At 40.5% G+C, this 26,452-nt stretch overlaps 1 protein-coding gene across 3 annotated transcripts in view; it reads right to left on the bottom strand.

Annotated features, from left to right (window-relative positions):
- LOC131349041 (Kv channel-interacting protein 2-like) overlaps positions 1-26,452 on the bottom strand; it is a 199,092-nt gene that overhangs the window by 83,236 nt on the left and 89,404 nt on the right. Inside the window, exon 1 of one of the 3 annotated variants that reach the window (XM_058384359.1) lies at positions 17,483-17,973. The exons of the other annotated variants lie outside the window; for them this stretch is intronic. Coding sequence (XP_058240342.1) covers positions 17,483-17,570 — 88 coding nt within the window. The 5' untranslated portion in view covers positions 17,571-17,973. Of the gene's footprint in view, positions 1-17,482; positions 17,974-26,452 lie in introns of those variants that run through there. 3 annotated transcript variants of the gene reach the window in all.

Genomic DNA, 26,452 nt, shown 5'->3' with positions numbered 1-26,452 from the left:
GACACCCCTGGTTTCTACTGTATTTTCCTTATTCGTGTGAGAATATTCTTGCTTTGCTGTTAGCACTGATGAAGCGAAAATCTAGAGTTTGTTAACTTCTAATTTTCAGCTTCATACGAATGAGAAATCTTATATTTTGCACATATTTACATGTAATTTACGGATATACTTACAGCAATATACAGAGATGTAGATACAGAGTTAGATCTCTTACCTCCTGATTGAAAAATATCAGTGTACTTGTTTAAATATGTGCAAGGATAAAAACGGCAGCTGTATAAATAACTCATATTACCATGATTACTGTGTATTTTCACTCAGTACCTCCACAGCCACTCCCCTAGGCTTGCGCTTCGTCCAGCTCGGAATACGAAACTGGCGCTCCGACCTGGATTGAGCTTCTCTCAAGTAACCGCATGGCTTCTTCATGAAAATAAACCAGCTTTTCAGTTTTCATCACTGGGAGGTGGAATGAATAAATAAGGGAACAGGACAATGCTCATTTTGGCAGAGCCTCAGGGTTTCAATAGGACCAGGTGTTGTTTATAGACTTTTTTTATTTTTTTTTGTAGCTGCTTCATTGCCAGCGTGCTTCTTCAAGCAGCATTGTACGGTCTGGGTGCACGTCATGTCATGAATATTCATGTCCCAATGAGCTAATGCTCTATATAAAGGAAGAAAAAAATCTATCCTGAAAAACTTGCACATCAATATTTATACCTAATTTGTGATTTGCGATTTTTTCCATCTACATGCTAATCTGTAATTAGTTACTGTATTCCTGAAATGCTGTTTGACTTCCTGATAGTGGTGCAGTGCGATTTAGCCATTGCTTTGTCTCTAGTAAAAGAGAGTGATGCAGCAGTGCTTTAGTCCTTTAGTCTGTTCAGCTTTCTTAACTACTTATCTGTACACTCTGCTCAAACAGGTCAGCGTCCAAAGCTTCAGCTTTCATCCGATTTTGGCTGTGACGCATCACAACACACGGTCCCTCCTCCAAAACACTCTTCCATTCATGTGCATCGAACATGAGTACAGCTGTCATAGAAAGTAATTACAGGACATATGTGTGTCTTCACTGGTAGGAGAATCCTGTGCTTGCAGTTTCACCAGCTTAAGAACTGCAGTTGCGCCAGGTTAAGTTTTCTGATAAACAAAGCACTTGGCAAAATCCTGACTGAGATAAGCTGACTGTTATTCCCTTATGTTTAAGGTCACTGCATTTATTTCTTTCCTATTAAACACCACTGAAACTGTGCTAGCAATAACAATGTTCCCCTGTGACGCCTGCACAGCAGACATCTACCTTCTCACGGGAATGTGTCAACCAATACAGAAACTCCAGAAACTCTAATCAAATCAAATATATTTCAACAGAAACACCAATTTAACGTAAAGACGATTCACAACAAGGACGACGCAGTGACGTGAGTGACGACACAAGCTGCATGAAAGTCCATCCAGTTCCATTTTATGTCAAACTGTGTATATTATTCCTTCCCTTTATTCCAAGTGTTTAACGTTTCTGTTTAACTTGATCTTAGCCTGAGCAAAAACGTGTCATTACTCCTTCTAGAGATGTTTAAGACAGAAGTCGCAGGCTAGTAGGTGGCAGCTTGTCTGATTCACTGACAGTGAATGATGACGTAAGAGACATGAGTTGTTCCCTCAGCTACAACTACACTGATTGACTGTCGTCTCCCCCGAGAGCAAAGCTGAGCACAGACACTGAATATCCACCAACAATCAGTCAAACTAGCAATAGCAGCATGACTCAGTCTGTAAATCTACACGTGTCCTTTATTAGACTCATGATAAATTGTAAAAGACTCAAATCCTGAAATGTCAATACTTCGGGACATCAGGTTAAAGAAACTTTTAAACATGACTAAGATTATCCTGAATATCCCTTGATGAAAACTGAGATAAAACTACAAAAACATTTATATAAAGGCTTCCTGCAACAGGCTTTAAGAACTTCAGCTCATCAATTTGATGTCAGATCGAACAGATTTCCCTGGAGTATAAATATGATGCACACATAAAATCCCTTATCAGCTTTCAACACAAAAGAAAGCAATGGTTAGGGACTTGCTGAAAATAAATTAAATGAATATATAAGCTACATAAGACATAAGACCCCCTGAGGCATTGGTCTGGTTTCAGACTCGATGATTCTATCGAACTTCTGTGCATTTGTCTTCATCTTATATCATCACAAAAGTGCATGAAGAACACAACCGTATCGACTCTTGATATTTTATTATTATTATTATTATTATTATTTTGCTGCTTCTGATTCTAGGGAGTTTTGATTAATCTTTTCTTCTCATATCTGAATAAGGTACCACACTGCTTTTGTGTCCCACATTGTTCTCCTGCCACTCAACCTTTGTGAAAAACAATCATGTTGTCAATCATCATCATCAATCATACAGGCTGGTTTACTTCCTGAAGAAGTGCAGATCAGAGTATGAGCTGTGTTCATGTTTAGTCTCAGGTTTGGTGCAGTTCCTGGTCTGCATGACATTGTCTTTATCTTCATGAAAAATGTGATGTTTTGGACTACACTGACAGCAGGAAAGCCTCCTAAAAATCCAGCCAGATAGAAGTTGGTCAGGAATAACCCATGATCACATTGTTGCTGTCATGTGTTGTGGAGTACTGTGGTGTATTGTTGAATTGTGTGTTGTGGAGTGGTGTGATGTGGTGTGTTATGGAGTGGTGTGATGTGGTGTGTTGTGTTATATTGTGGAGTGGTGTGGTGTGATGTGGTGTGTTATGGAGTGGTGTGATGTGGTGTGTTGTGTTATATTGTGGAGTGGTGTGGTGTGTTATGGAGTGGTGTGATGTGGTGTGTTGTGTTATATTGTGGAGTGGTGTGGTGTGTTATGGAGTGGTGTGATGTGGTGTGTTGTGTTATATTGTGGAGTGGTGTGGTGTGAGGTGGTGTGTTATGGAGTGGTGTGATGTGGTGTGTTGTGTTATATTGTGGAGTGGTGTGGTGTGAGGTGGTGTGTTATGGAGTGGTGTGATGTGGTGTGTTGTGTTTTATTGTGGAGTGGTGTGGTGTGAGGTGGTGTGTTATGGAGTGGTGTGATGTGGTGTGTTGTGTTATATTGTGGAGTGGTGTGGTGTGATGTGGTGTGTTATGGAGTGGTGTGATGTGGTGTGTTGTGTTATATTGTGCAGTGGTGTGGTGTGAGGTGGTGTGTTATGGAGTGGTGTGATGTGGTGTGTTGTGTTATATTGTGCAGTGGTGTGGTGTGATGTGTTGTGTTGTATTGTGGAGTGGTGTGTTATGGAGAGGTGTGATGCGGTGTGCATTGTGGAGTGGTGTGGTGTGATGTGGTGTATTATGGAGAGGTGTGATGTGGTGTGGTGTGTTGTGTTGTATTGTGGAGTGGTGTGGTGTGATGTGGTGTGTTATGGAGAGGTGTGATGTGGTGTATTGTGGAGTGGTGTGTTGTGGTGTATAGTGGAGTGGTGTATTGTGGTGTATTGTGGAGTGGTGTGTTGTGGTGTATAGTGGAGTGGTGTATTGTGGAAGTGGTGTGTTGTGGTGTATTTTGGAGTGGTGTGTTGTGGTGTGTTATGGAGTGGTGTAATGTGGTGTGTTGTGGTGTATTGTGGAGTGGTGTGTTATGGAGTGGTGTAATGTGGTGTGTTGTGGTGTATTGTAGAGTGGTGTGTTGTGGTGTATAGTGGAGTGGTGTATTGTGGAGTGGTGTGTTGTGGTGTATTTTGGAGTGGTGTGTTGTGGTGTATAGTGGAGTGGTGTATTGTGGAAGTGGTGTGTTGTGGTGTATTTTGGAGAGGTGTGTTGTGGTGTATAGTGGAGTGGTGTATTGTGGAAGTGGTGTGTTGTGGTGTATTTTGGAGAGGTGTGTTGTGGTGTATAGTGGAGTGGTGTATTGTGGAAGTGGTGTGTTGTGGTGTATTATGGAGTGGTGTGTTGTGGTGTATTGTGGAGTGGTGTGTTGTGGTGTATTTTGGAGTGGTGTGTTGTGGTGTATAGTGGAGTGGTGTGTTGTGGTGTATTTTGGAGTGGTGTGTTGTGGTGTATAGTGGAGTGGTGTGTTGTGGTGTGTTATGGAGTGGTGTAATGTGGTGTGTTGTGGTGTATTGTAGAGTGGTGTGTTGTGGTGTATAGTGGAGTGGTGTATTGTGGAGTGGTGTGTTGTGGTGTATTTTGGAGTGGTGTGTTGTGGTGTATAGTGGAGTGGTGTATTGTGGTGTATAGTGGGGTGGTGTATTGTGGAGTGGTGTGTTGTGATGTATTTTGGAGTGGTGTGTTGTGGTGTATAGTGGAGTGGTGTATTGTGGTGTATAGTGGAGTGGTGTATAGTGGAGTGGTGTATTGTGGTGTATAGTGGAGTGGTGTATTGTGGAGTGGTGTGTTGTGGTGTATAGTGGAGTGGTGTGTTGTGGTGTATAGTGGAGTGGTGTATTGTGGAGTGGTGTGTTGTGGTGTGTTATGGAGTGGTGTAATGTGGTGTGTTGTGGTGTATTGTAGAGTGGTGTGTTGTGGAGTGGTGTGTTGTGGTGTATTGTAGAGTGGTGTGTTGTGGAGTGTTGTGGTGTATTTTGGAGTGGTGTGTTGTGGTGTATAGTGGAGTGGTGTGTTGTGGTGTATAGTGGAGTGGTGTGTTGTGGTGTATAGTGGAGTGGTGTGTTGTGGAGTGGTGTGTTGTGGTGTATAGTGGAGGGGTGTGTTGTTGAGTGGTGTGTTGTGGAGTGGTGTGTTGTGGTGTATAGTGGAGTGGTGTGTTGTGGAGTGGTGTGTTGTGGTGTGTTGTGGAGTGGTGTGTTGTGGTGTATAGTGGAGTGGTGTGTTGTGGTGTATAGTGGAGTGGTGTGTTGTGGTGTATAGTGGAGTGGTGTGTTGTGGAGTGGTGTGTTGTGGTGTATTTTGGAGTGGTGTGTTGTGGAGTGGTGTGTTGTGGTGTATAGTGGAGTGGTGTGTTCTGGTGTATAGCGGAGTGGTGTATTGTGGAGTGGTGTGTTGTGGAGTGGTGTGTTGTGGTGTATAGTGGAGTGGTGTGTTGTGGTGTATAGTTGAGTGGTGTGTTGTGGAGTGGTGTGTTGTGGTGTATAGTGGAGTGGTGTGTTGTGGGGTATAGTGGAGTGGTGTGTTGTGGTGTATAGTGGAGTGGTGTGTTGTGGAGTATAGTGGAGTGGTGTGTTGTGGAGTGGTGTGTTGTGGTGTATAGTGGAGTGGTGTGTTGTGGTGTATAGTGGAGTGGTGTGTTGTGGAGTGGTGTGTTGTGGTGTATAGTGGAGTGGTGTGTTGTGGAGTGGTGTGTTGTGGTGTATAGTGGAGTGGTGTGTTGTGGTGTATAGTGGAGTGGTGTGTTGTGGAGTGGTGTGTTGTGGTGTATAGTGGAGTGGTGTGTTGTGGTGTATAGTGGAGTGGTGTGTTGTGGTGTATAGTGGAGTGGTGTGTTGTGGTGTATAGTGGAGTGGTGTATAGTGGAGTGGTGTGTTGTGGTGTATAGTAGAGTGGTGTGTTGTGGAGTGGTGTGTTGTGGTGTGTTGTGTTGTGGTGTGTTGTGGTGTATAGTGGAGTGGTGTATTGTGGAGTGGTGTGTTGTGGTGTATAGTGGAGTGGTGTATTGTGGAGTGGTGTGTTGTGGTGTGTTGTGGAGTGGTGTGTTGTGGTGTATAGTGGAGTGGTGTGTTGTGGTGTATAGTGGAGTGGTGTATTGTGGAGTGGTGTGTTGTGGAGTGGTGTGTTGTGGAGTGGTGTGTTGTGGTGTGTTGTGGAGTGGTGTGTTGTGGTGTATAGTGGAGTGGTGTATTGTGGAGTGGTGTGTTGTGGTGTATAGTGGAGTGGTGTGTTGTGGTGTATAGTGGAGTGGTGTATTGTGGAGTGGAGTGGTGTGTTGTGGAGTGGTGTATTGTGGAGTGGAGTGGTGTGTTATGGAGTGGTGTATTGTGGAGTGGAGTGGTGTGTTGTGGAGTGGTGTGTTGTGGTGTATAGTGGAGTGGTGTGTTGTGGTGTATAGTGGAGTGGTGTATAGTGGAGTGGTGTGTTGTGGTGTATAGTGGAGTGGTGTATTGTGGAGTGGAGTGGTGTGTTGTGGAGTGGTGTATTGTGGAGTGGTGTGTTGTGGAGTGGTGTATTGTGGAGTGGTGTGTTATGGAGTGGTGTATTGTGGAGTGGAGTGGTGTGTTGTGGAGTGGTATGTTGTGGTGTATAGTGGAGGGGTGTATAGTGGAGTGGTGTGTTGTGGTGTATAGTGGAGTGGTGTGTTGTGGTGTATAGTGGAGTGGTGTGTTGTAGTGTATAGTGGAGTGGTGTGTTGTGGAGTGGTGTGTTGTGGTGTATAGTGGAGTGGTGTGTTGTGGTGTATAGTGGAGTGGTGTGTTGTGGAGTGGTGTGTTGTGGAGTGGTGTGTTGTGGTGTATAGTGGAGTGGTGTATTGTGGAGTGGTGTGTTGTGGAGTGGTGTGTTGTGGTGTATAGTGGAGTGGTGTATTGTGGAGTGGTGTGTTGTGGTGTATAGTAGAGTGGTGTGTTGTGGTGTATAGTGGAGTGGTGTATAGTGGAGTGGTGTGTTGTGGTGTATTGTGGAGTGGTGTGTTGTGGTGTATAGTGGAGTGGTGTGTTGTGGTGTATAGCAGAGTGGTGTATTGTGGAGTGGTGTGTTGTGGAGTGGTGTGTTGTGGTGTATAGTGGAGTGGTGTGTTGTGGTGTATAGTGGAGTGGTGTGTTGTGGAGTGGTGTGTTGTGGTGTATAGTAGAGTGGTGTGTTGTGGTGTATAGTAGAGTGGTGTGTTGTGGTGTATAGTGGAGTGGTGTGTTATGGAGTGGAGTGTTGGGGTGTAAAGTAGAGTGGTGTGTGGTGGAGTGGTGTGTTGTGGTGAAAAGTAGAGTGGTGTGTTGTGGAGTGGTGTGTTGTGGTGTATAGTAGAGTGGTGTGTTGTGGTGTATAGTAGAGTGGTGTGTTGTGGTGTATAGTGGAGTGGTGTGTTATGGAGTGGTGTGTTGTGGTGTATAGTGGAGTGGTGTGTTGTGGTGTATAGTAGAGTGGTGTGTTGTGGAGTGGTGTGTTGTGGTGTATAGTAGAGTGGTGTGTTGTGGAGTGGTGTGTTGTGGTGTATAGTAGAGTGGTGTGTTGTGGTGTATAGTAGAGTGGTGTGTTGTGGTGTATAGTGGAGTGGTGTGTTATGGAGTGGTGTGTTGTGGTGTATAGTAGAGTGGTGTGTTGTGGTGTATAGTGGAGTGGTGTGTTATGGAGTGGTGTGTTGTGGTGTATAGTGGAGTGGTGTGTTGTGGTGTATAGTAGAGTGGTGTGTTGTGGAGTGGTGTGTTGTGGTGTATAGTAGAGTGGTGTGTTGTGGAGTGGTGTGTTGTGGTGTATAGTAGAGTGGTGTGTTGTGGTGTATAGTAGAGTGGTGTGTTGTGGTGTATAGTGGAGTGGTGTGTTATGGAGTGGTGTGTTGTGGTGTATAGTGGAGTGGTGTGTTGTGGTGTATAGTGGAGTGGTGTGCAATGGAGTGGCATGTTGCGATGCATTGTGTAGTGACATGTTGTGTTCAGAAGGGTCTGAAATGAAACATTTTGCACAGCGTGTCTGATGACAAAAGCATACTATATACAAGACAAAAACACCACCTCTGATACCACACTGTATAATACGCTGATGTTTTGCAGCAGGTTGTTCAGGGAATCTTGTAAAGACTGATAGCATCATGAATCCTGCAAAATAGATTTCAGCCCAAAACACAATTGCCCAGAAAGTTAAAACTCGATGATCATGACGTCCAAAAATCCAAAGTAGCTTGTTGTTTTATCAACTTGACACCAAAATGTATGGAACTGACACCTTTATGAATGTTCATGTATCATGTACCCCTTTGAACACGATTCTTAAATAAAATGCTTTTTATACTTTCTTTGCCCTGCTTGAACCATGCTGACTTAACTTTTAAATCTCTACAGGAAAAAAAGTAACTCAGTCGACTAAACAACAAACAAATTGCCTAAGGCATGGATGCAGAGTGCCGAAAACCCCAGGGCAAAATAAGAGTGCAAAACAAACAAACAAAAAAAAAAACCCTGCAAAACATTGCTTCAGGAAAGCTCACGCTCGGGTTGTGCTAATTAACCTGTCTCCAGTGGTGTATATCATTTCAGTAATCATCACAATGGCAGAAACATGCACACTGATTTACACACGCATCCTCCAAACCCCCCCCTATAAACTCGTCCCTGACAGGAGCTTGGTCTTAATTATTGTTTTTATTGACAGCACAGATTAGCACCACAGATAGCCTGTTTATTTTCACTCGTCTGATGGAGCCTGCACCATGGACAGCTTGTTTATATTAACAATAATGATGAGGCATAGCTTTATTATAATCACCTAATAATTTTGTAGCACACATACAGAGGAGAGAGAGGAAGACAGAGGATGGGTGGGATGTGGCTGTTAGGGGCTCGAGCACCTGTCCCTTTTCCTGTGAGGTCTGTTATGCCACTTTTGAAAGTTTTGTAGGTAAAAGGTTCGACTTCTCTCCGCCAAGAACTGGAAACTGAGCCTATTTATCCTTTTCAGAAATGTTCTTCAAATATATTTCCCTTAGTAGGCTGGGTAAAAACAGAAATACTTATGGAAAAACCACACATTTTTAAAGCCAGAAAAATGTCGGCCTTTTTTTTATATGAGCTTTATATTAACCATCACTGTAAATAAACAATTCCATTTTTTTGGCTAATATATAATTTGTTAAACAGTTTAATCATATATTATAATGCCGCCTGTTATGCTCTGCTCAAATACTTGCGGTTATAATTCAGTATGTTATGCTGTATTTACTATTTTACTAAATTTTTATATCTGGATACACCCTTTTTAACTGGCTTCATATAAAAAAAAAAAAAAAAAAAAAAGTTTGCTAGTTTGGATACAATTTATGGACCTAATGACGGTGCTAAAAAATGATTTCTGGCAAACTGCATATACAAATTCCACACGATATGACAGACTGTTATTAAGTCAAACAATTACAGGCAGGAATTTTTCCCAGATAACAATACGGTGCTCTAAATTGCTTGGAGTTTAGCGCCTAGCAACAGCAAATTAAAAGTTGTAAGTTTCCCAATAGAAACGTTAACGCTAATGTCTGCTCCTGAACAGATACAAATGGGATGTTTTGCCAAGCAATGGAACCCAAAGGCTTCCGAGCATGAATAATAAACTAGGGTAGTTTACTGCAACATTACAGGGCTTGCTGACAACTAATTTTATGTTGCTGCTTAAAGCTTTACAGTGCTAATGTGGCTAACATTGAACGAAGGCTAACGGTGCTGGTTAGCAGGACATCAGGAAGCTTTATGTGTTTAGATAATCCACGAGCATTTAATGCCTCGATCTATCCTGTTTTACAAGTGGCCCTGTGAATTTTTAATGGTAAACCCACACAATTGAAATGTGATCAAACAGAACACATAAAACAGACAATATTTAATGAATGCATATAAATTAGGCCAGAGAACAACTAGCTTCTCTTCCCATCTGCCCAGAAGTACAGCTACACGTGACCTGCTACATGGATGATCAGAAGAGTATTTCATTTATTGTGAAAGTGCAGTAAGAATGGATTTCACAAGCTTTGGACTGCAATCGATTTTGCACTGAAGTCTCCATCAGTGAATAGATGATAACATCAACAAACTCGATTTCATTCAAACTAGAACGCATTTCCTGAATACATAATTGCACAGTCCGATCATATAATACAAAAATTAAATGATTTACTGTATATTAGCATTTTCAGGTTCCTCTCAATGTTTCTTCCTCATATTGTCTCAAAGAGTTTCTTCTTCACCCTCATATCTTCGGGTTTGTTCATTAGGGATTTATATCGATTTATATCCTGATTTTATATATTTCTCTTAAGCTTTATTGGTATAATGTTCATTGTTAAAAGTTCTATACAAATTAAATTGAACTGAGAGTTGCATTCAGCACTGGAGGCTCATGGGACAAAAATGAACCTTCACTAGCAATGAAACTGTTACTGTTACTAGTCCTAATAGAGGAAATATTAAGAAATGTGTGTAGTTTAATAAAATGTACGCACATTCAAAAGGTTGGTTCAAAACATCAGAACACATTTTGAGTTTAAATATTTTAGTGAAAACTAATGCAACAGTAGCATTCGTGAAATATTGAATAGTATGTAAATGCCAGGCCCTGCGATGGACTGGCGACCTGTCCAGGGTGTTCCCCTTTCGCCCTATGTGCGCTGGGATAGGATCCAGCAGACCCCCGTGACCCTAATTAGGAATAAGCGGGTATAGACAATCCAAAATGGATGGATGGATGTAAATGCCAGTATATAAAAAATCTTTAAATACTATGGCAAAATAATATATACATTAAATAATAGGAACAGTGGGACAAAGCCAAACCATGTACTGTTCTATTAGCTGTCCATTGTCCATTTTTATTTTCATTCAATTTCACAACTGAATACATTTTGAATTCTGCTGAAATGCTAGTTATTTCTTTCGAGTGAGAAGTGTTGGAATTTGACAGATATACACATATATGATCCTCTGGTCACCATCCAAGATGTTGGGAACTCAAGGGGAAGAACGCTCAGCGCCCCATTTAGCTCCACCGAGTTATTATTGAACCTAGTAGTCAAAAATGAGAACTGGAACAACTGCTAATAGAGCCCCATTGGGGCAGGAATTATGTTGCCCCATGCTGTTAGAGGAGCAGCATACATGACAGTTAAAGAAATGGATGCCAATGTTTTCTGGGTTAGTTTAAAAAAAAAAATACAAAAATATGGGTTAGTATAAAAATACTCCATGGCAACCAAGATCTTGCTTTCTAGCAAATAATTTGAAGTGAATCTAATCAATTTTCCATATGGAAAGGAAGGATGAAGGTGTTTAAAACAATGAGCTGCTGTTTATCAAAGAAAAAAATGAGGTGAGTCTTCAGAACAGAGAACTGATGGCTTCTCAGCTTTTTTTGATTGGCGAGACAACATCCATTTCTATTTTTATGAACGTTATGCATCATGTGTTATTTATTTTACATGAATGTAATCACTGGCATATTTCTGTTGTATATGAAAAATAAAACATTTTTGTATTAGAAAATATCCAACCACCATTCACGTTTTGTTCCTTACATGAAGCACAATTATAAAGGGTGTAGCAGAGCATGTTTTTCAAACAGACAATATGCAGCCATGAGTTTACCGGCCATGTGGATGATACAATTTCAATAGCCGCATAGCTAAAACCTGGTGCCCGGCGGAATGCCTCAGGCTTCCAAAAACGGCCACTCGCACACTCTCCATTTTCATGGTTTTACACCAGAAACCACACCAGATGGTTTCCTCTTCATCATAGACCCTGTTGTTCTGAACTTCTGAATCCACCTGAGACTCATGTTACGATCAGGAATGTTTTCATGACGCCCCACATTGAAATGCCTAGGGAAAAGGCGCACCACGTTTGAAATAATTTTCAATGACAAACACTCGATACTCATGAGCCCATGGTGCTATGGCTACTGGCCATTGAAACTGCATCATCTATGCTGCCTGTTAACAAAAAGTGGCGCTTACTGGCTGTTCGAAAAACATGTCTCCTCTGCCGCAACTTGTAGATTCCTTTTCACCGATCAGCCATAACATTAAACCACTTAAATGTAGGCAAAGTGAATAACATTGATTATCTCACTACAGTGTCTGATACATTAGGCAGCAAGCAAATAGTCAGTTTGCAAAGCTGATCTGTTAGACGCAGGAAAAATGGGCAAGCGTTAGGATCTGAGCGACCAAATTGTGATGGCTAGACGATTCAGAGCATCTCCAAAAGTGCAGGTCTGGTATCCAAAAGAGTTTCCCATATGCAGTGGTTAGTACTTACCAAAAGTGGTCCAAGAAATGACAAAAAAGGTAGTGTCCTCTTTCAGCAGGATAATACACCCTGCTACGGTTTGTGGGACATGACAAAGAGTTCAAAGTGTTGACTTGACCTTCATAGTCCCCAGATTTGCTGGACAAACCAGTCTGATCCACTGAGGCTTCAACTCACAACTTTCAGGACTTGGTGCCAGATACCACAGCACACCAAGGGGTTTTGTGGAGTCAACAGGTCAGAGCTGTTTCGGTGACACAAGGAGGACCTACACCATATTAGCTAACGGTGAATTTCCATTTAAATAAAATTACAATTATAATGGCTCATTATTAAATTTTTATGTCTTCCTCCTGTCCACATTTGCATAATTCCATGTTCATTAGTGGACACTTAAAGAAAAAGCATTACTTTATGTTCCAATGCAATGTCACTATTCAGTGCAACTTCAGTCAGATCCTCAGATTGCGGCAAAAGCTCCTGACAGCTAACGCTTCGTCTCACAGCACACATTCCTTCTAAAAGCGTACACTCTTGCACAGTGGGTTATATTGTGAGGAGCAGTTCTCTGTCACCAAACATGCAAAAGTACCTGTCTCAACCAGCCTGTCTGACAGTTTTCTATAATAATCACAGAGGAGTCAAAATCTCAATACTGCACTGACACAGTGACACCAGTCACACGCTACATTTACCTGACGCTCTGCTCATTCTTATCTGAATGGGGTTTTTTTTACAGGAGCTGACTGAATTGGATCTGGTTAAATTAACCTTTTCAACTACAAAGAACTGTTCAGACTTTTGTTCATCGCTATTATAACTACATACTAAATAAATACATATTAAATAATGTGCTTGAAGATAAATAAATGAATAATCAATAATAATATCTTGGAGACATCATTAGCATTAGAACACATGAGCAAGTCTTAAATCTGCCGAAACTGTATTCCTTGTATGCTTATTATTCCCAATGTACTTATTATTCCCAATGTACTTATTATTCCCAATATGCTTATTATTCCCAATGTACTTATTATTCCCAATATGCTTATTTTTCCCAACATGCTTATTATTCCCAATATGCTAATTATTCCCAATATGCTTATTATTCCCTGTATGCTTATTATTCCCAATGTACTTATTATTCCCAATATGCTTATTATTCCCTGTATACTTATTATTCCCTGTATGCTTATTATTCTCTGTATGCTAATTGTTCCCTGTATGCTTATTATTCCCTGTATACTTATTATTCCCAATGTACTTATTATTCCCAATGTACTTATTATTCCCAATATGCTTATTATTCCCAATGTACTTATTATTCCCAATATGCTTATTTTTCCCCAACATGCTTATTATTCCCAATATGCTAATTATTCCCAATATGCTTATTATTCCCTGTATGCTTATTATTCCCAGTATGCTAATTATTCCCTGTATGCTTATTATTCCCAATGTACTTATTATTCCCAATATGTTAATTATTCCCAATATGCTTATTATTCCCTGTATACTTATTATTCCCTGTATGCTTATTATTCCCAGTATGCTAATTATTCCCTGTATGCTTATTATCCCAATGTACTTATTATTCCCAGTATGCTTATTATTCCCAATGTACTTATTATTCCCAATATGCTTATTATTCCAAATGTACTTGTTATTCCCAATATGCTTATTATTCCCAACATGCTTATTATTCCCAATATGCTAATTATTCCCTGTATGCTTATTATTCCCAGTATGTTAATTATTCCCTGTATGTTTATTATTCCCTGTATGCTTATTATTCCCAATATGCTTATTATTCCCTGTATGATTATTATTCCCAATATGTTTATTATCCCCCAAATGCTTATTATTCCCTGTATGAATATTATTCATTTTATTCTTATTTTTCTCTGCATGATTATTTCCTGTATGATTACTACTTCTTGTATGATTATTATCCCCTGTATGCTTATTATTCCCAATATCCTTATTATTCCCAATATGCTTATTATTCCCTGTATGATTACTATTCCCGTTAAGATTATTATTCCCTGAATGATTACTATTCCCTGTATGATTATTACTCCCTGTATGATTACTATTCCCTGTATGATTACTATTCCCTGTATGATTACTATTCCCTGTATGATTACTATTCCCTGTATGATTATTACTCCCTGTATGATTACTATTCCCTGTATGATTATTACTCCCTGTATGATTACTATTCCCTGTATGATTACTATTCCCTGTATGATTATTACTCCCTGTATGATTACTATTCCCTGTATGATTATTACTCCCTGTATGATTACTATTCCCTGTATGATTATTACTCCCTGTATGATTATTACTCCCTGTATGATTACTATTCCCTGTATGATTACTATTCCCTGTATGATTATTACTCCCTGTATGATTACTATTCCCTGTATGATTACTATTCCCTGTATGATTATTACTCCCTGTATGATTACTATTACCTGTATGATTGCTATTCTCTGTATGAATAGTATTCCTTGTATGATTACTATTCCCTGTATGATTACTATTCCCTGTATGATTATTACTCCCTGTATGATTGCTATTCCCTGTATGATTACTATCCCCTGTATGATTACTATTCCCTGTTTGATTATTATTCCCTGTATGAATATTATTCCTTGCATTCTTACCATTCTCTACATATGCTTATTAGTTTCTGTATACCTATTCTGTGCATTCCTATTGATCTCTTGATGCTTATTACGTCCTGCATGATTATTATTCCCTGTATGCTAAGTATTGCCCTGTATACTTATTGTTCCCTGAATATATATAATGCTCTGTATATTTCCTGTATTGCTCTTCCCTGTATGCATATTATTCCCTGCATTCTTTTTATTCCCTGTATGCTTACTCTTCCCTTTATTCTTATAATTCCTCATATGCTTATTATCCCACATGAACTCTTCACATGGTCAAATCTTGACGTTTTTTATTCTCCTTGAACTTCAACAGATTTCTCTTCTTGCAAGTTATCTCAACCCCATTCAAATTTCTGATGACCCATGGCTTAACTCCTGCTACATTTTTGCCTAATCTACTTACAGAAAAGTCCTGATAAATTGTAAAGAATTATAGGCTTAAAATGAGAAAAGGCTTCTCAATCTGAGTATCAGCTTCATCCACATCGGTGTCTGTAAAAGTCAATTATGACGTCTGAACAAGCGTCTTATATCCGTCTCTTCATTCCACCGCATCCTCATTATCTCTTCGTGTCTGTTCACGCTAACATCGGTGGAGAAATCTGCTCGTTTGGTTATATTTCTTGTCATGGTAATTGTCTTCCATGAAACATTTTAAAGCTCTTTCTGCAGAGAGAGTGTGTGTATGAGCTCTTCGGTGTTTTGATGATAATATGAAGGTGAAGGTATATCAAAGACATACTTGTACTGATTACAAATTAAATTGATTAGGATTAAATCGACTTCCCATACGATCCAAAAACGTGATTAAAGCGTGACATTCATTTACTCTGTGAAGAAAACCACCAGGTTTTGCATTATTCTTGCATAGACTGACCGCTGTGTCGGTTATACTGACTCCTAAAATGACCTGCAGGCACACAGCCAAAACAAGGTTAGAATGTAGACTAAATAAACACATGTTTACATGGTTTTGGTCAAATATATTTAGGTAAATATAAGTGTTGTCAATGTATGCTACCACAGTGACATACAGAATCAAGCACCCAGAATCAATTTTACTGCATTCACAATGATTTTGTGGAAAACTACTTAAATGAGTGAACTTTTGAATCACAGTACTCTTCTATTTGATGACATAAGTAATTAATTTCTATGATTGCTGTACTCATACACAGCTGTACTAAAACACACATGAATTGAAGAGGGTTTGGGCTGAATATGCCCATAAATCTGTGCCCAAAAATCTGTGTTAATTTGAAAAACTCCTTATTTGATGTTTATTTTACAATCAGAAAATCACAAAATCCTGATTATTTATGCAAGTATGTACACTGACCAAGCATAACATTATGACCAACATTATGACCCGTCCTGCACTGTGTATTCTGACCCCTTTCTATCAGAACCAGCATTAACTTCTTCAGCTATTTGAGCAACAGTAGCTCGTCTGTTGGATCGGATCACACGGTCCAGCCTTCGCTCCCCATGTGCATCAAGTCTTGACAGCGGATGATCCTGTTCCCGGTTCACCACTTTTCCTTTCTTGGACCACTTATGATAGATACTGACCACTGCAGACCGGGAACACCCCACAAGAGCTGCAGTTTATGAGATGTTCTGATCCAGTGTTCTAGCCATCACAATTTGGCCCTTCATCAAACTCGCTCAAATCCTTACGCTTGTCCATTTTTCCTGCTTCTAACACATCAACTTTGAGGACCAAATGTTCACTGGCTGCCTAATATATCCCACCCACTAACAGGTGCCATGATGAGGAGATCATCAGCGTTATTCACTTCACCTCTCAGTGATCATAATGTTATGCCTGATCGGTGTATGAAGAATGTATGTTCCTAGCATCACATGACATGTCAATAGAAAGCCCAGGATGTCCTCTGTATAGTAAACAGGAAAGGGACAATCATGTAAAAGTCCGCTACAGAGAACACAATCCAAGTTAGTAGGCAGGGTCTCAGGAGGACATATACGTATAAGGTTATTATATTTAAATAAAATAAATGATCTACAAACAATCAGGATGCGCACCAAAAGGTCAGACATGTATTAGTATAGTCTAGCGCTCCTCTGAACTCCAGGAACATGACACACTCCCTTCAGATAACACTGCAGAAAGTCATATGTAACCAAGTCATGAGCATGTGCACAACCAGTGCTTCTTTTTCTTTTTTTTTCTTCGACACTCAACACCTGAGCTGAACCTAACACACACACACACACACACACACGGCAGTGTGCTCTGGATGGAGCTAGTGTGAAGAATCATGACTGAGCCATGCTAATGAAATCACTCTTTTGTACACAGCGAGTCCCTTTTTTTCTCGGAAGGCCAGGGCAGAGCCAGCGCCGGAGCCGTATCCATGGCAACTGACGAGAGGGTAAACTTACAGTGTATTTACTGATTCTCACTGGGTTAATACTTCATTTTGCTTATTTTAACATTTCTTACCCAAAGAAGCAAGACCGGGTTAAATTGTTTTTGCTGTTTATTTTTAGACGCACGTCAGGATTATTTTGCACTTTGTCAGCACTACAGCTTTGATTATTATTCATCAAGGTCATTTATGCCTTGCTGCCCGACACTACAGTCAGGACATGATGTGAGGATGATTAGAATCTCATTTTGAGCATGGCAAGCAGATATTTCTGCAGCTGGAAGTTTCAAGACACCAATATAAAGAAAAAAAAAAAGAACTGACCCTTACTCACTTTTGCAGAGTAAATAACATGACTGAAAGTCACTCGACTTCCACAGAGGAAAAATAACACAGCGATAACATTTAAACTCTGCAAGTTCTGTGAGGACGATGGTGGAAAAGAAACTTCTCCAACCACAATACCTTATGAGTAAGGGAAAAAAAGAAAAAGTGATGGCCTCCTACCTTGGGTCAGGGTCCCTGTGAGGAACCTGTAAAAGAAGCGGGCCACTTTGGTCAGCTGCCGCTTGCACCTCTTCCTGCAGTGGCTCATTGTGGGTCAGCTGGCTCTCTCGTACTCTCTCTCTCTCTCGACTGTCTGCTCCTGCACTCCTTCTCCTTCTTTTCCTCCTCCTTTCCCTTCTCTCTCTCTCTCTCTCTCTCTCTTCTTCCTCAGACCTGCCTCCACCTGTGGGGTGCGATCTGTCACTCACACACAGCCTCCTCCCGTCCTGTTCCAACGGTTCAGCCTCTAAAGAGGGAAAAGCAACATCCACTCTTACTATTGTACTCCTTACTCCTCCTACTACACGACCAGAGCTGTGTTTTTTTCTCCTCACACGTTTTCTTTCCCTCCTTTTTTTTAGTCCACTTGTGTCCGTTGGAGCGTCCAGGGGACGAAAAGAACGATGAAGGAACTGTCACATTGACCTCGAGGGAGCTCAGGCAGAAGAAGAAGCTGGAGAAAGTGTGTGTGCATGTGCAAATGTGTGTGTGTGTGTGTGAGAGAGAGAGAGAGAGAGAGAGAGAGAGAGCGAGAAAGAGTGAGAGAGAGACGTCCAAATTTGCTTCCCAAACAGACTACAGCCACGAGTTCACCTTAGAAGGACAGGAAAACCAAGCACAAGCACTCCTTTCTTATCTCGGCTTCCTCTGAAGCCGCTTCTTTGTCTTTTGCTCTTTCTCTTGAATAGAAGTTAAAAGGCCAGAAGTGTTAGCATAGAAGCTAAAAACAACTTGCTGCTTTTTCCCCCGAAAAGAAAGGAGGAGAAAAGGATCAGCAGGTGGACGGAGACACGCAGGAGATCCTTCTGTCCTGTTGTCTTTCCTTTCTTCTTTTTCTCCATCAGTGAAAGAGAACCAGCACTTCAGTCAATCTGTTGATGTGTACTGAGCTGTGAGGTGGCTCTGGCGAGCACGTTATATACACACACACACACACACACACACACACACTACAGCTTTACTACAGGGAACATGCACACTCCTGGCTTATTTGCTCGGCTACACTCTTATTTCATTTGTTGTCTTTGAGCATTGATCTCTCTCTCTCTCTCTCTCTCTCTGTGACTTAGCGGTGATTACGGTCGTCCAGGCAACCACAGACTCCGTGGATTTTTCCGACAGCCAATCACACATACACTTCCTTTTTACTTTCGTGGATCAAAGCAAAACAAACAAACTGCTCCGCTGGGTCTCAGTGTGTTTCCATCAAGTGTGTGTGTGTGTGTGTGTGTGTGCAAGCGTGACTGCTATGCTCATATGCACTGTGTTGTGCTTATGTGTGTGTGTGTGTGTGTGAAAGATTTCCAATAAAAAGATGACTACACTACACTGTGCACTCCACTTCCATGTGTACACAAAAAAAAAATCTTCTTAACAAGCATTTACAATTATCTTGCGTGCATGATGACATCATTTTTTCACAGATTTTCATCATTTTTTTTCAAAATACAACACCATGCGGTCAGGAAAGAACATCGTCCTGTGAGATCGTAGTAAGCTTCATTTCCCATCGTCGTCCCTTTTTATTTTCCTCCCACCAATGTCCTTTAGAAAAGTCCTGATTTGTGAATCAAGGTCAAGCAGCCTGACCTCCTCATTCTCTGTCCTCTTATAATCCAATTAATCAGCACTTGAGATACTGGATCCTTAAGCCATTCCCAAGCAGTTCCTGGTTAAGTCGTTAAGTCATGCAGGGAAGTGAGGCTACTTTTATACATGTGTGAATTTTTTTGGAGATGCATCAAAAATAAGTAAACATATATATGAATATTATAAACATATGTGTGTGTGTGTGGTTTGCACAACTCATTGTGACAAATGCACCTGCCAAGCACAGGGCAGTGAGCTCCTGCTGAAATCGTCATGTATGACCTTGAGCTTCAAGCAAAAAAAAGAAAAAAAACCCAGGCATGTGAAAACTTGCATGTGCGCATGTCCAGAACGCATTATTGACCAGCAATACACAGTACACAGTGCGAACTGTTAACCCCGCCCATCAAACCCTGACATCGGCATGAATGAAGAGTTGCTTTGACAATAAGGACGAATGATATTCAGATTATTCTACACAGGTACAACCTCCTCTGCACTGCTTCCGATGAACCAGAGATCGTGTTGATGACACTGTGGGGTGGCGTGCACAGGGGGAGTGTGATATTAACCCATGTTAGAATTATTATTATTCACATATTATACATATAAATAATTTTATACATGATATGAGATGGTTGTGTCTGTATGATAGCATACATCTTTGATACAGCATTGCCTGAACATTACTAATTATTGTAATTTATTGTAATAATGACAGAGAAACCAAAGCAGTGTGTTAGATCGGCGGTTCCCCGAACTGGGGGTCGTTTCAGGGTACTGGGAGAAATTCCAACTCTCCACTTTTGTTTTAATAATTTATTTTACAAATTCGAAATATTAAAGATGGGCGCTGAATGCTAATATTCGTTACTGGGAGACAAATTCAGTTCGTTTAAATGTTATTTTTATAGAAAAGCGTCACAAAGCAGCTTTGTGTATAAAAATAAAAAAGCAGGAATATAAAAATTTAGACTAAAAATGTATAATATTTTCATTTGAAATTTATATTTATCCCTAATGAGAAAGCCAGAGGTAACTCGTCTATAAGGAAATAAGGGAAAAAACTCCTTATGAGGGAAAAAAACCTTGAGGGGAACCAGATTTATTCAAATCTGGGTGACGAGCAAAACATATTTTAAAACAAGAAGAAAAATGTGTGCATGAAATGTTAGTCTTTTTCTCTCTCCTGACATGCTGTATTAATTGAGCAATAAAAACAAATAATCTACTTCTCAAATTGTGTACATTTTGTTCAGTTAGTTAGTGTTTGTATTTTAAAAACCTCTCATGTTGCAGAAAGATCTGCTTTGTGCACCAGACTACTGGATGTTCTAGATCAGTAAATACACTAATCAGGCATAACATTATGACCACCTGCCTAATATTGTGTTGGTCCCCGTTTTGCTGCCGAAACAGCCCTGACACTGTGTATTCTGACACCTTTCTATCAGAACCAGCATTAACTTCTTCAGCAGTTTCAGCAACAGTAGCTCGCCTGTTGGATCGGATCACACGGGCCAGCCTTCGCTCTCCACGTGCATCAGTGAGCCTCGGCCACCATGACCCTGTCGCCGGTTCACCACTGTTCCTCATGGACCTACTGACCACTGCAGACCGGGAACACCCCACAAGAGCTGCAGTTTTGGAGATGCTCTGATCCAACACTTAATAATATACAGTGCAAGGATTATTGATTTGGGTTTTAAGTTGTATATATGAATGCTAACATAGCAACATGTCCCATCCCATGGGGTTGCAGAGAGCCAGCAGTCTATCCTCTGGAGTCTATCCCCTGGATTCTATCCCTTTGATTCTATCCTAGGTGCCAACCCATCACAGAGCACGATCGCATCACACACTATAGAATTTTGAGAAGTCAAAACAACACTTCTTTGGATGTAAGAAGAAAACTCCAGTACCTGGAGGAAACCCCCAAAGCAACCCCAAAATCCAAACACCACTCAGTGTGTCGTCGGGACTCAAACTCCCAACCCTGAAGGCAAACATGCTCACCGTGCCTCCTGCATTTAAATTCTATATCTCTAATTTATACTATATACACAATAGATGGCTTTAGGTTGCAAAACAAAACCATAATGTCCATTTGCCCAAAAAGGTCTGCAAACCTCTGCATTAGAATGTAACAAAATTAATCTCTGGCCAAGCTTTCACTCGTGTGACTCTGGGGGCTTTTCTGAGGCACAGGGTTTTTTTTTTCCCCTCATTATACTGTGAGCTAGTTGTGCTGTCAAAGTCACAGAGCTCTCTCTAGCCCTAGATGTGTGTGTGTGTGTGTTTTCTACTGCAAATATGAACTTCCTAGTTGCCACTGTAATGTTCTTTATCCCTGATTGAAGGAGTATAAACATGGACGTCGTGGGTATTAGGGGTTTGTTGGTGGGCGGGGCAAATAAAAGAACCAAAGGAAAGACTTTCACAATAAAACATTTGAAAATACACAACAGCATCTTTCTAGTTTCGGTGCATGGTGCGTGCATGTGCATGTAATTTAGTTGTATAGTGTTTGTGGCTGTAGGAAATATATTGGTAGCTATTGTGAATTGAATCACTTGTTGATGACCGGTGATGACTGGTGTCTAACTAGAGTTGAATTCAGTAGTTTTAATTTGTTTTACTAACACACGGTGGAATCAATTATAAAAATTTTCCAATGTGTGAATGACAGTGTGCCTTAATTTCCTGTTTATTTGTATGGATTTCTTGAAGAGAGACTTTACGTGTGTGTATTGCTTTGTGTTTTCCATTACCATGAACTGCCTTGTTGTAGATTTCTGAACGTTTGTGGTATTATTCTCAGTGTACTGTGGATTTAGCGCACGATAATACTAAAGCAAACATGCCATTCAACTCATTTGTAAATCCGTATCCGTGTACATGCTCCAAAAGTAAACTTTACTTTATAAATAATACATGCGCATAACCCTAACCCTAGACATGGGCTTGGGAAGGATCCCACATCCACAGTGATAATGCCAGCCTCAATGCACCAAGAGCCTGCTGTTTTTTTTCTGACGCTATTAAAATTAGACCGTCCAAAGCAAATCTTCTGCATCATGACAGCAATTTCGTAACACACATTTCGCCGCAGAGCCTTCTCATTTGCCTGTTTTCTCTTTGGTACTAAATATAATTCTTAATCATAAGGCTGTGCATGTTTTTCAACCCCAAAGAAAAATGTTCTCATTTTAATATGAGATGGCGCTCTGGAATGCCATCATCAAGCAAAATCTGCTGGCAGCTCAGCTCAGAAGGCATGAAGACACACACACACACACATGCATCTGACATCAAAGTGGCCACCTGACAGTAGCCAATGCACAAGCAGTGCAGCCAGGAAAAGAAAAAGAATTAAAAAGATACAGGGTCTGGGGCTGTCACTCCACTGGAGAGCGATTCCACCATGAACAGCGTGCCATATTGCCTGAAAAACACACTGCAGGACTCTGTGTGTGTGTGTGTGTGTGTGTGTGTATGTACAGTGGCTTTGGAAACCAGCAAAATCAACCAGCAATGCCAGAAATGTAACATCTTCCAGATCCTTCTAGCCAATCAGCTGCTATGAGCAGCTAAGGAAGCACTGAACAAAGAAACAGAAGAAGAAAGGAAAGGGAAGCTTAAAGATGGATGTCCTAGAGCAGAGCAATGTCCTAGAGCACAAATATAGTCTAAATCGTATATATAATATATACTATTTAATTCAGAATCAGGATTAAGAATAAGTCATAAAATCATCACAAGGCTCAAGCTAGCTGTTTAGTCCTATGCCCGCTAAGCTGATTATCATACTGAGAGTAAATAACAAGGATATGATCATGTAGCGCATTATCTTTGTGCGTGTGACATATGTGTGGATGTTTTTTTATTTCCTAACGTTATACTGTGTGCACCAGGAAGAGCAGGAGAGCAATAGGACATGCCATAAAAGTTGATAGAAGTCACCGCATGCCACAGAGTCTAATTAACATCTTACTGAATCATCATCATCTTCTGCATATCAAAAGGTTTCATGTGCAGAAGGAAGATTTTCTGAAGGTAATTAAAAAAATAGAAAGATTCCGGGGCATTGATCATCAGCGATTGGTTTCCGGGGGCAGTGATCATTAGTGATTGGTTTCCGGGGGCAGTGATCATCAGTGATTGGTTTCTGGGGGCAGGGATCATCAGTGATTGGTTTCCGGGGGCAGTGATCATTAGTGATTGGTTTCTGGGGGCAGTGATCATCAGTGATTGGTTTCTGGGGGCAGTGATCAACGGTGATTAGTTTCTGGGGGCAGTGAGGCAGTGATCATCAGTGATTGGTTTCTGGGGGCAGTGATCATCAGTGATTGGTTTCTGGGGGCAGTGATCATCAGTGATTGGTTTCTGGGGGCAGTGATCATCAGTGATTGGTTTCTGGGGCAGTGATCATCAGTGATTGGTTTCTGGGGGCAATGATCATCCGTGATTGGTTTCCGGGGGCATTGATTATCATTGATTGGTTTCTGGGGGCATTGTTCATCAGTGATTGGTTTCTGGGGCAGTGATCATCAGTGATTGGTTTCTGGAGGCATTGATTATCATTGATTGGTTTCTGGGGGCATTGATTATCATTGATTGGTTTCTGGGGGCATTGATCATCAGTGATTAGTTTCTTAAGGCAATAATCTGCAGTGAATGATTTCAAGGGTCATTGATCATCAGTGATTGGTTTCTGGGGGCATTTATCATCAGCGATTGGTTTTTAAGGCCATTGATCATCAGTGGTTGGTTTTTGGGGGCAATAATCTTTAGTGATTGGTTTCTGGGGGCAATAATCTTCAGTGATTGGTTGCTGGGGGCAATGATTATCAATGATTGGTTTCTGGGGGCATTGATAATCAGTGATTGGTTGATGGGTAAACAATCATCAGTGATTGGTTGCTGCTACAAAATAGTGATCAGTGATTGGTTGTCAGGATATGGTTTAATATAGTGACAAATCACAAAGTTTGCCCAAAAGCTACATACACACTAATCAAGATCTCTGTAATCATAATTGTAATGATACACAAGCAACAGTAATATAACATAACTCCTAAACCAGTGACATTTCCGGTTGTTTTTTTAATTTATAATGGCTCTCTTAAAAGCAGAAAAATCATAAAAAGCATAAAATTAATTTGTTAAAAACCTTTATCATGGTGTTAGGAGATCACTGAGGAACTCAGTGATCATAAACTCAGCAGCTCATCTGATTATTACAAAGTCATATACATTTTAGTACAAATATCCAAATTTATATGTCTCTCTCTCTCTCTCTCTCTCTCTTCAGTCGTTCTGCCTCAGTCTATATCCCCTTCTCTCTTCTCTAGCTTTACCTCCTGCTGCTAGTCTGTTCAAATCTCTCAGCTTTACCAGAACCCACAGTATTTCATCAGCAGCATCAAGGAGCAGAAGCAGCAGAGGGAACGAGATGAACGTTTCTGAACAGCGGACTTCATATTCACTGCACATCTGTGAGGCACATGTGCACAATGATGCTAAAAAGAGCCCATTGAAAATCTCCCACTCATGCGCTTCGAGCCACCAGCTGCCGCACATCCCGGCTTCAGAATTAGCTCTCACTTTCTATAGAAACAGCATGAAGAGGGCGATGTTCCAGCTTAGAGGAGGCTGAGACTGTGGAGCTGGGGTGTATTTTTTAAAATCATGGCTCACTGTTTATATAGTGAATATGGTGGAAGTGGATGAAATGATACTGCTGTTATTGTTATATAATTGCTAAAAATATCTTAATATAAAGGATATTACTTAAGAATATAAGTTCTTATACAAAGTAAATGTCTATTATTAGAATATACTTTAAATGGGTCAGGATACTTAGGGAAAAGAGACAGCTTTGGTATTTAAACATTCCTGATAGATAGATAGATAGATAGATAGACAGACAGACAGACAGACAGACAGACAGACAGATAGATAGATAGATAGATAGATAGATAGATAGATAGATAGATAGATAGATAGATATTTGTGATATGCTTATTGAACTCAAGGACTAAAAATAGATCTCATGGCTTTAAAAAACTCAAATTTGAGGAATAACACACATCATAACAGCTTCAGCTACAGTATACGACAGTAAAAGCAGAGACCGGGCGTGGCTAGAGATCTACGAAATCCTTACTAATAAGCTAATTGATGCAGCTAATGTTCTTAATATTTGGTGGGATATATATGAATCAAGATCTGCTTCAGATAATTTGCCGTATTTATAATGAAACAACAGCTAAGGCGATGTTGAGGCTATCGCTAAGTCCCAAATAATGTACTACAAACTATACACTTCCACTATGCACTATGTCCTCTAGCGTCTAGGGTACGAAGGGTTGTATCATCTTAAATATAATACTAACAGCTTTTTACTAAGCGGAAGCTGTTTCCCAGTCAGTGGCAAATGATGTCAATGCGTCACTGTTAGCTTTAGCAGAAAACTGTGGATTTTCTGTGGATGTTCAAAAATAAATGAAACAACGTGGGCTAATTTAGAACACATTTGTGTTGGAAGCCATCTTGAAGCATCAGCATCTGTGTGCATTTCCTGCTGTATTGCCTCCCAACAGACGTTTACACTGATGGTATTGTCAGTCCGTGACCTAGTGAACCAGTATTGATGTATCCATTGATAGAGACTTCCAAAGCACTTCTGGAAATCACTCTAGGCAGCCACCAAATGCCATAAATGTAAATGTAACAGTAAATAGTACTGTGTTCCTATTAAAGTGGCCGTAATATTCAGTGTATATTCAGGTTAAGTGTGATATGTCCGAAGCTACATTAACACTAACATTAAAAAAATGGAGATTTATGCATCCCAGGTCACTATGTCTCCCTCTAGAGGTCACAGGAGTAAAATCAACAGCTTTTCCACAATCACAAGCGTCCTTTAGACCAGGGGTGCAGGGATGTGGGTGCAGGTTTTCACTCTAACCAATCAGAAGCCACACCTGAGTTTACTGAAAGCCAAGATTATTTGCTTAATCCGGTGGAATCAGGTGTAGATTCTGCCTGATTGGTATGAAAACCTTCACCCCCACTGACCCTTTGAGAATAAGACATGGACAGTCCTGCTTTAGAGCATAAATATTTTAGTCATCAGTCTCTTCATCTCTCTACATTTCCTAAGAACTATCTGAGCACTTTATACTACACAGGCTTTGTCACGCATAGAAATAGATCTGTAAGCATATGATTTGAAATCCCAGCAATGCCAAACTGCCTTGTGCATGATCCTGAACCCTCATTTCCAGTGCTCAATTGTAGCGTGAGTCAAATGAGCAAACGTAAATGCAAAAACGG

Source organism: Hemibagrus wyckioides, linkage group LG29, assembly GCF_019097595.1.
Source record: "Hemibagrus wyckioides isolate EC202008001 linkage group LG29, SWU_Hwy_1.0, whole genome shotgun sequence".
Taxonomy (NCBI): domain Eukaryota; kingdom Metazoa; phylum Chordata; class Actinopteri; order Siluriformes; family Bagridae; genus Hemibagrus; species Hemibagrus wyckioides.
Note: the sequence above shows the minus strand (reverse complement) of the source record. Positions and strands in the feature narration are given on the sequence as shown.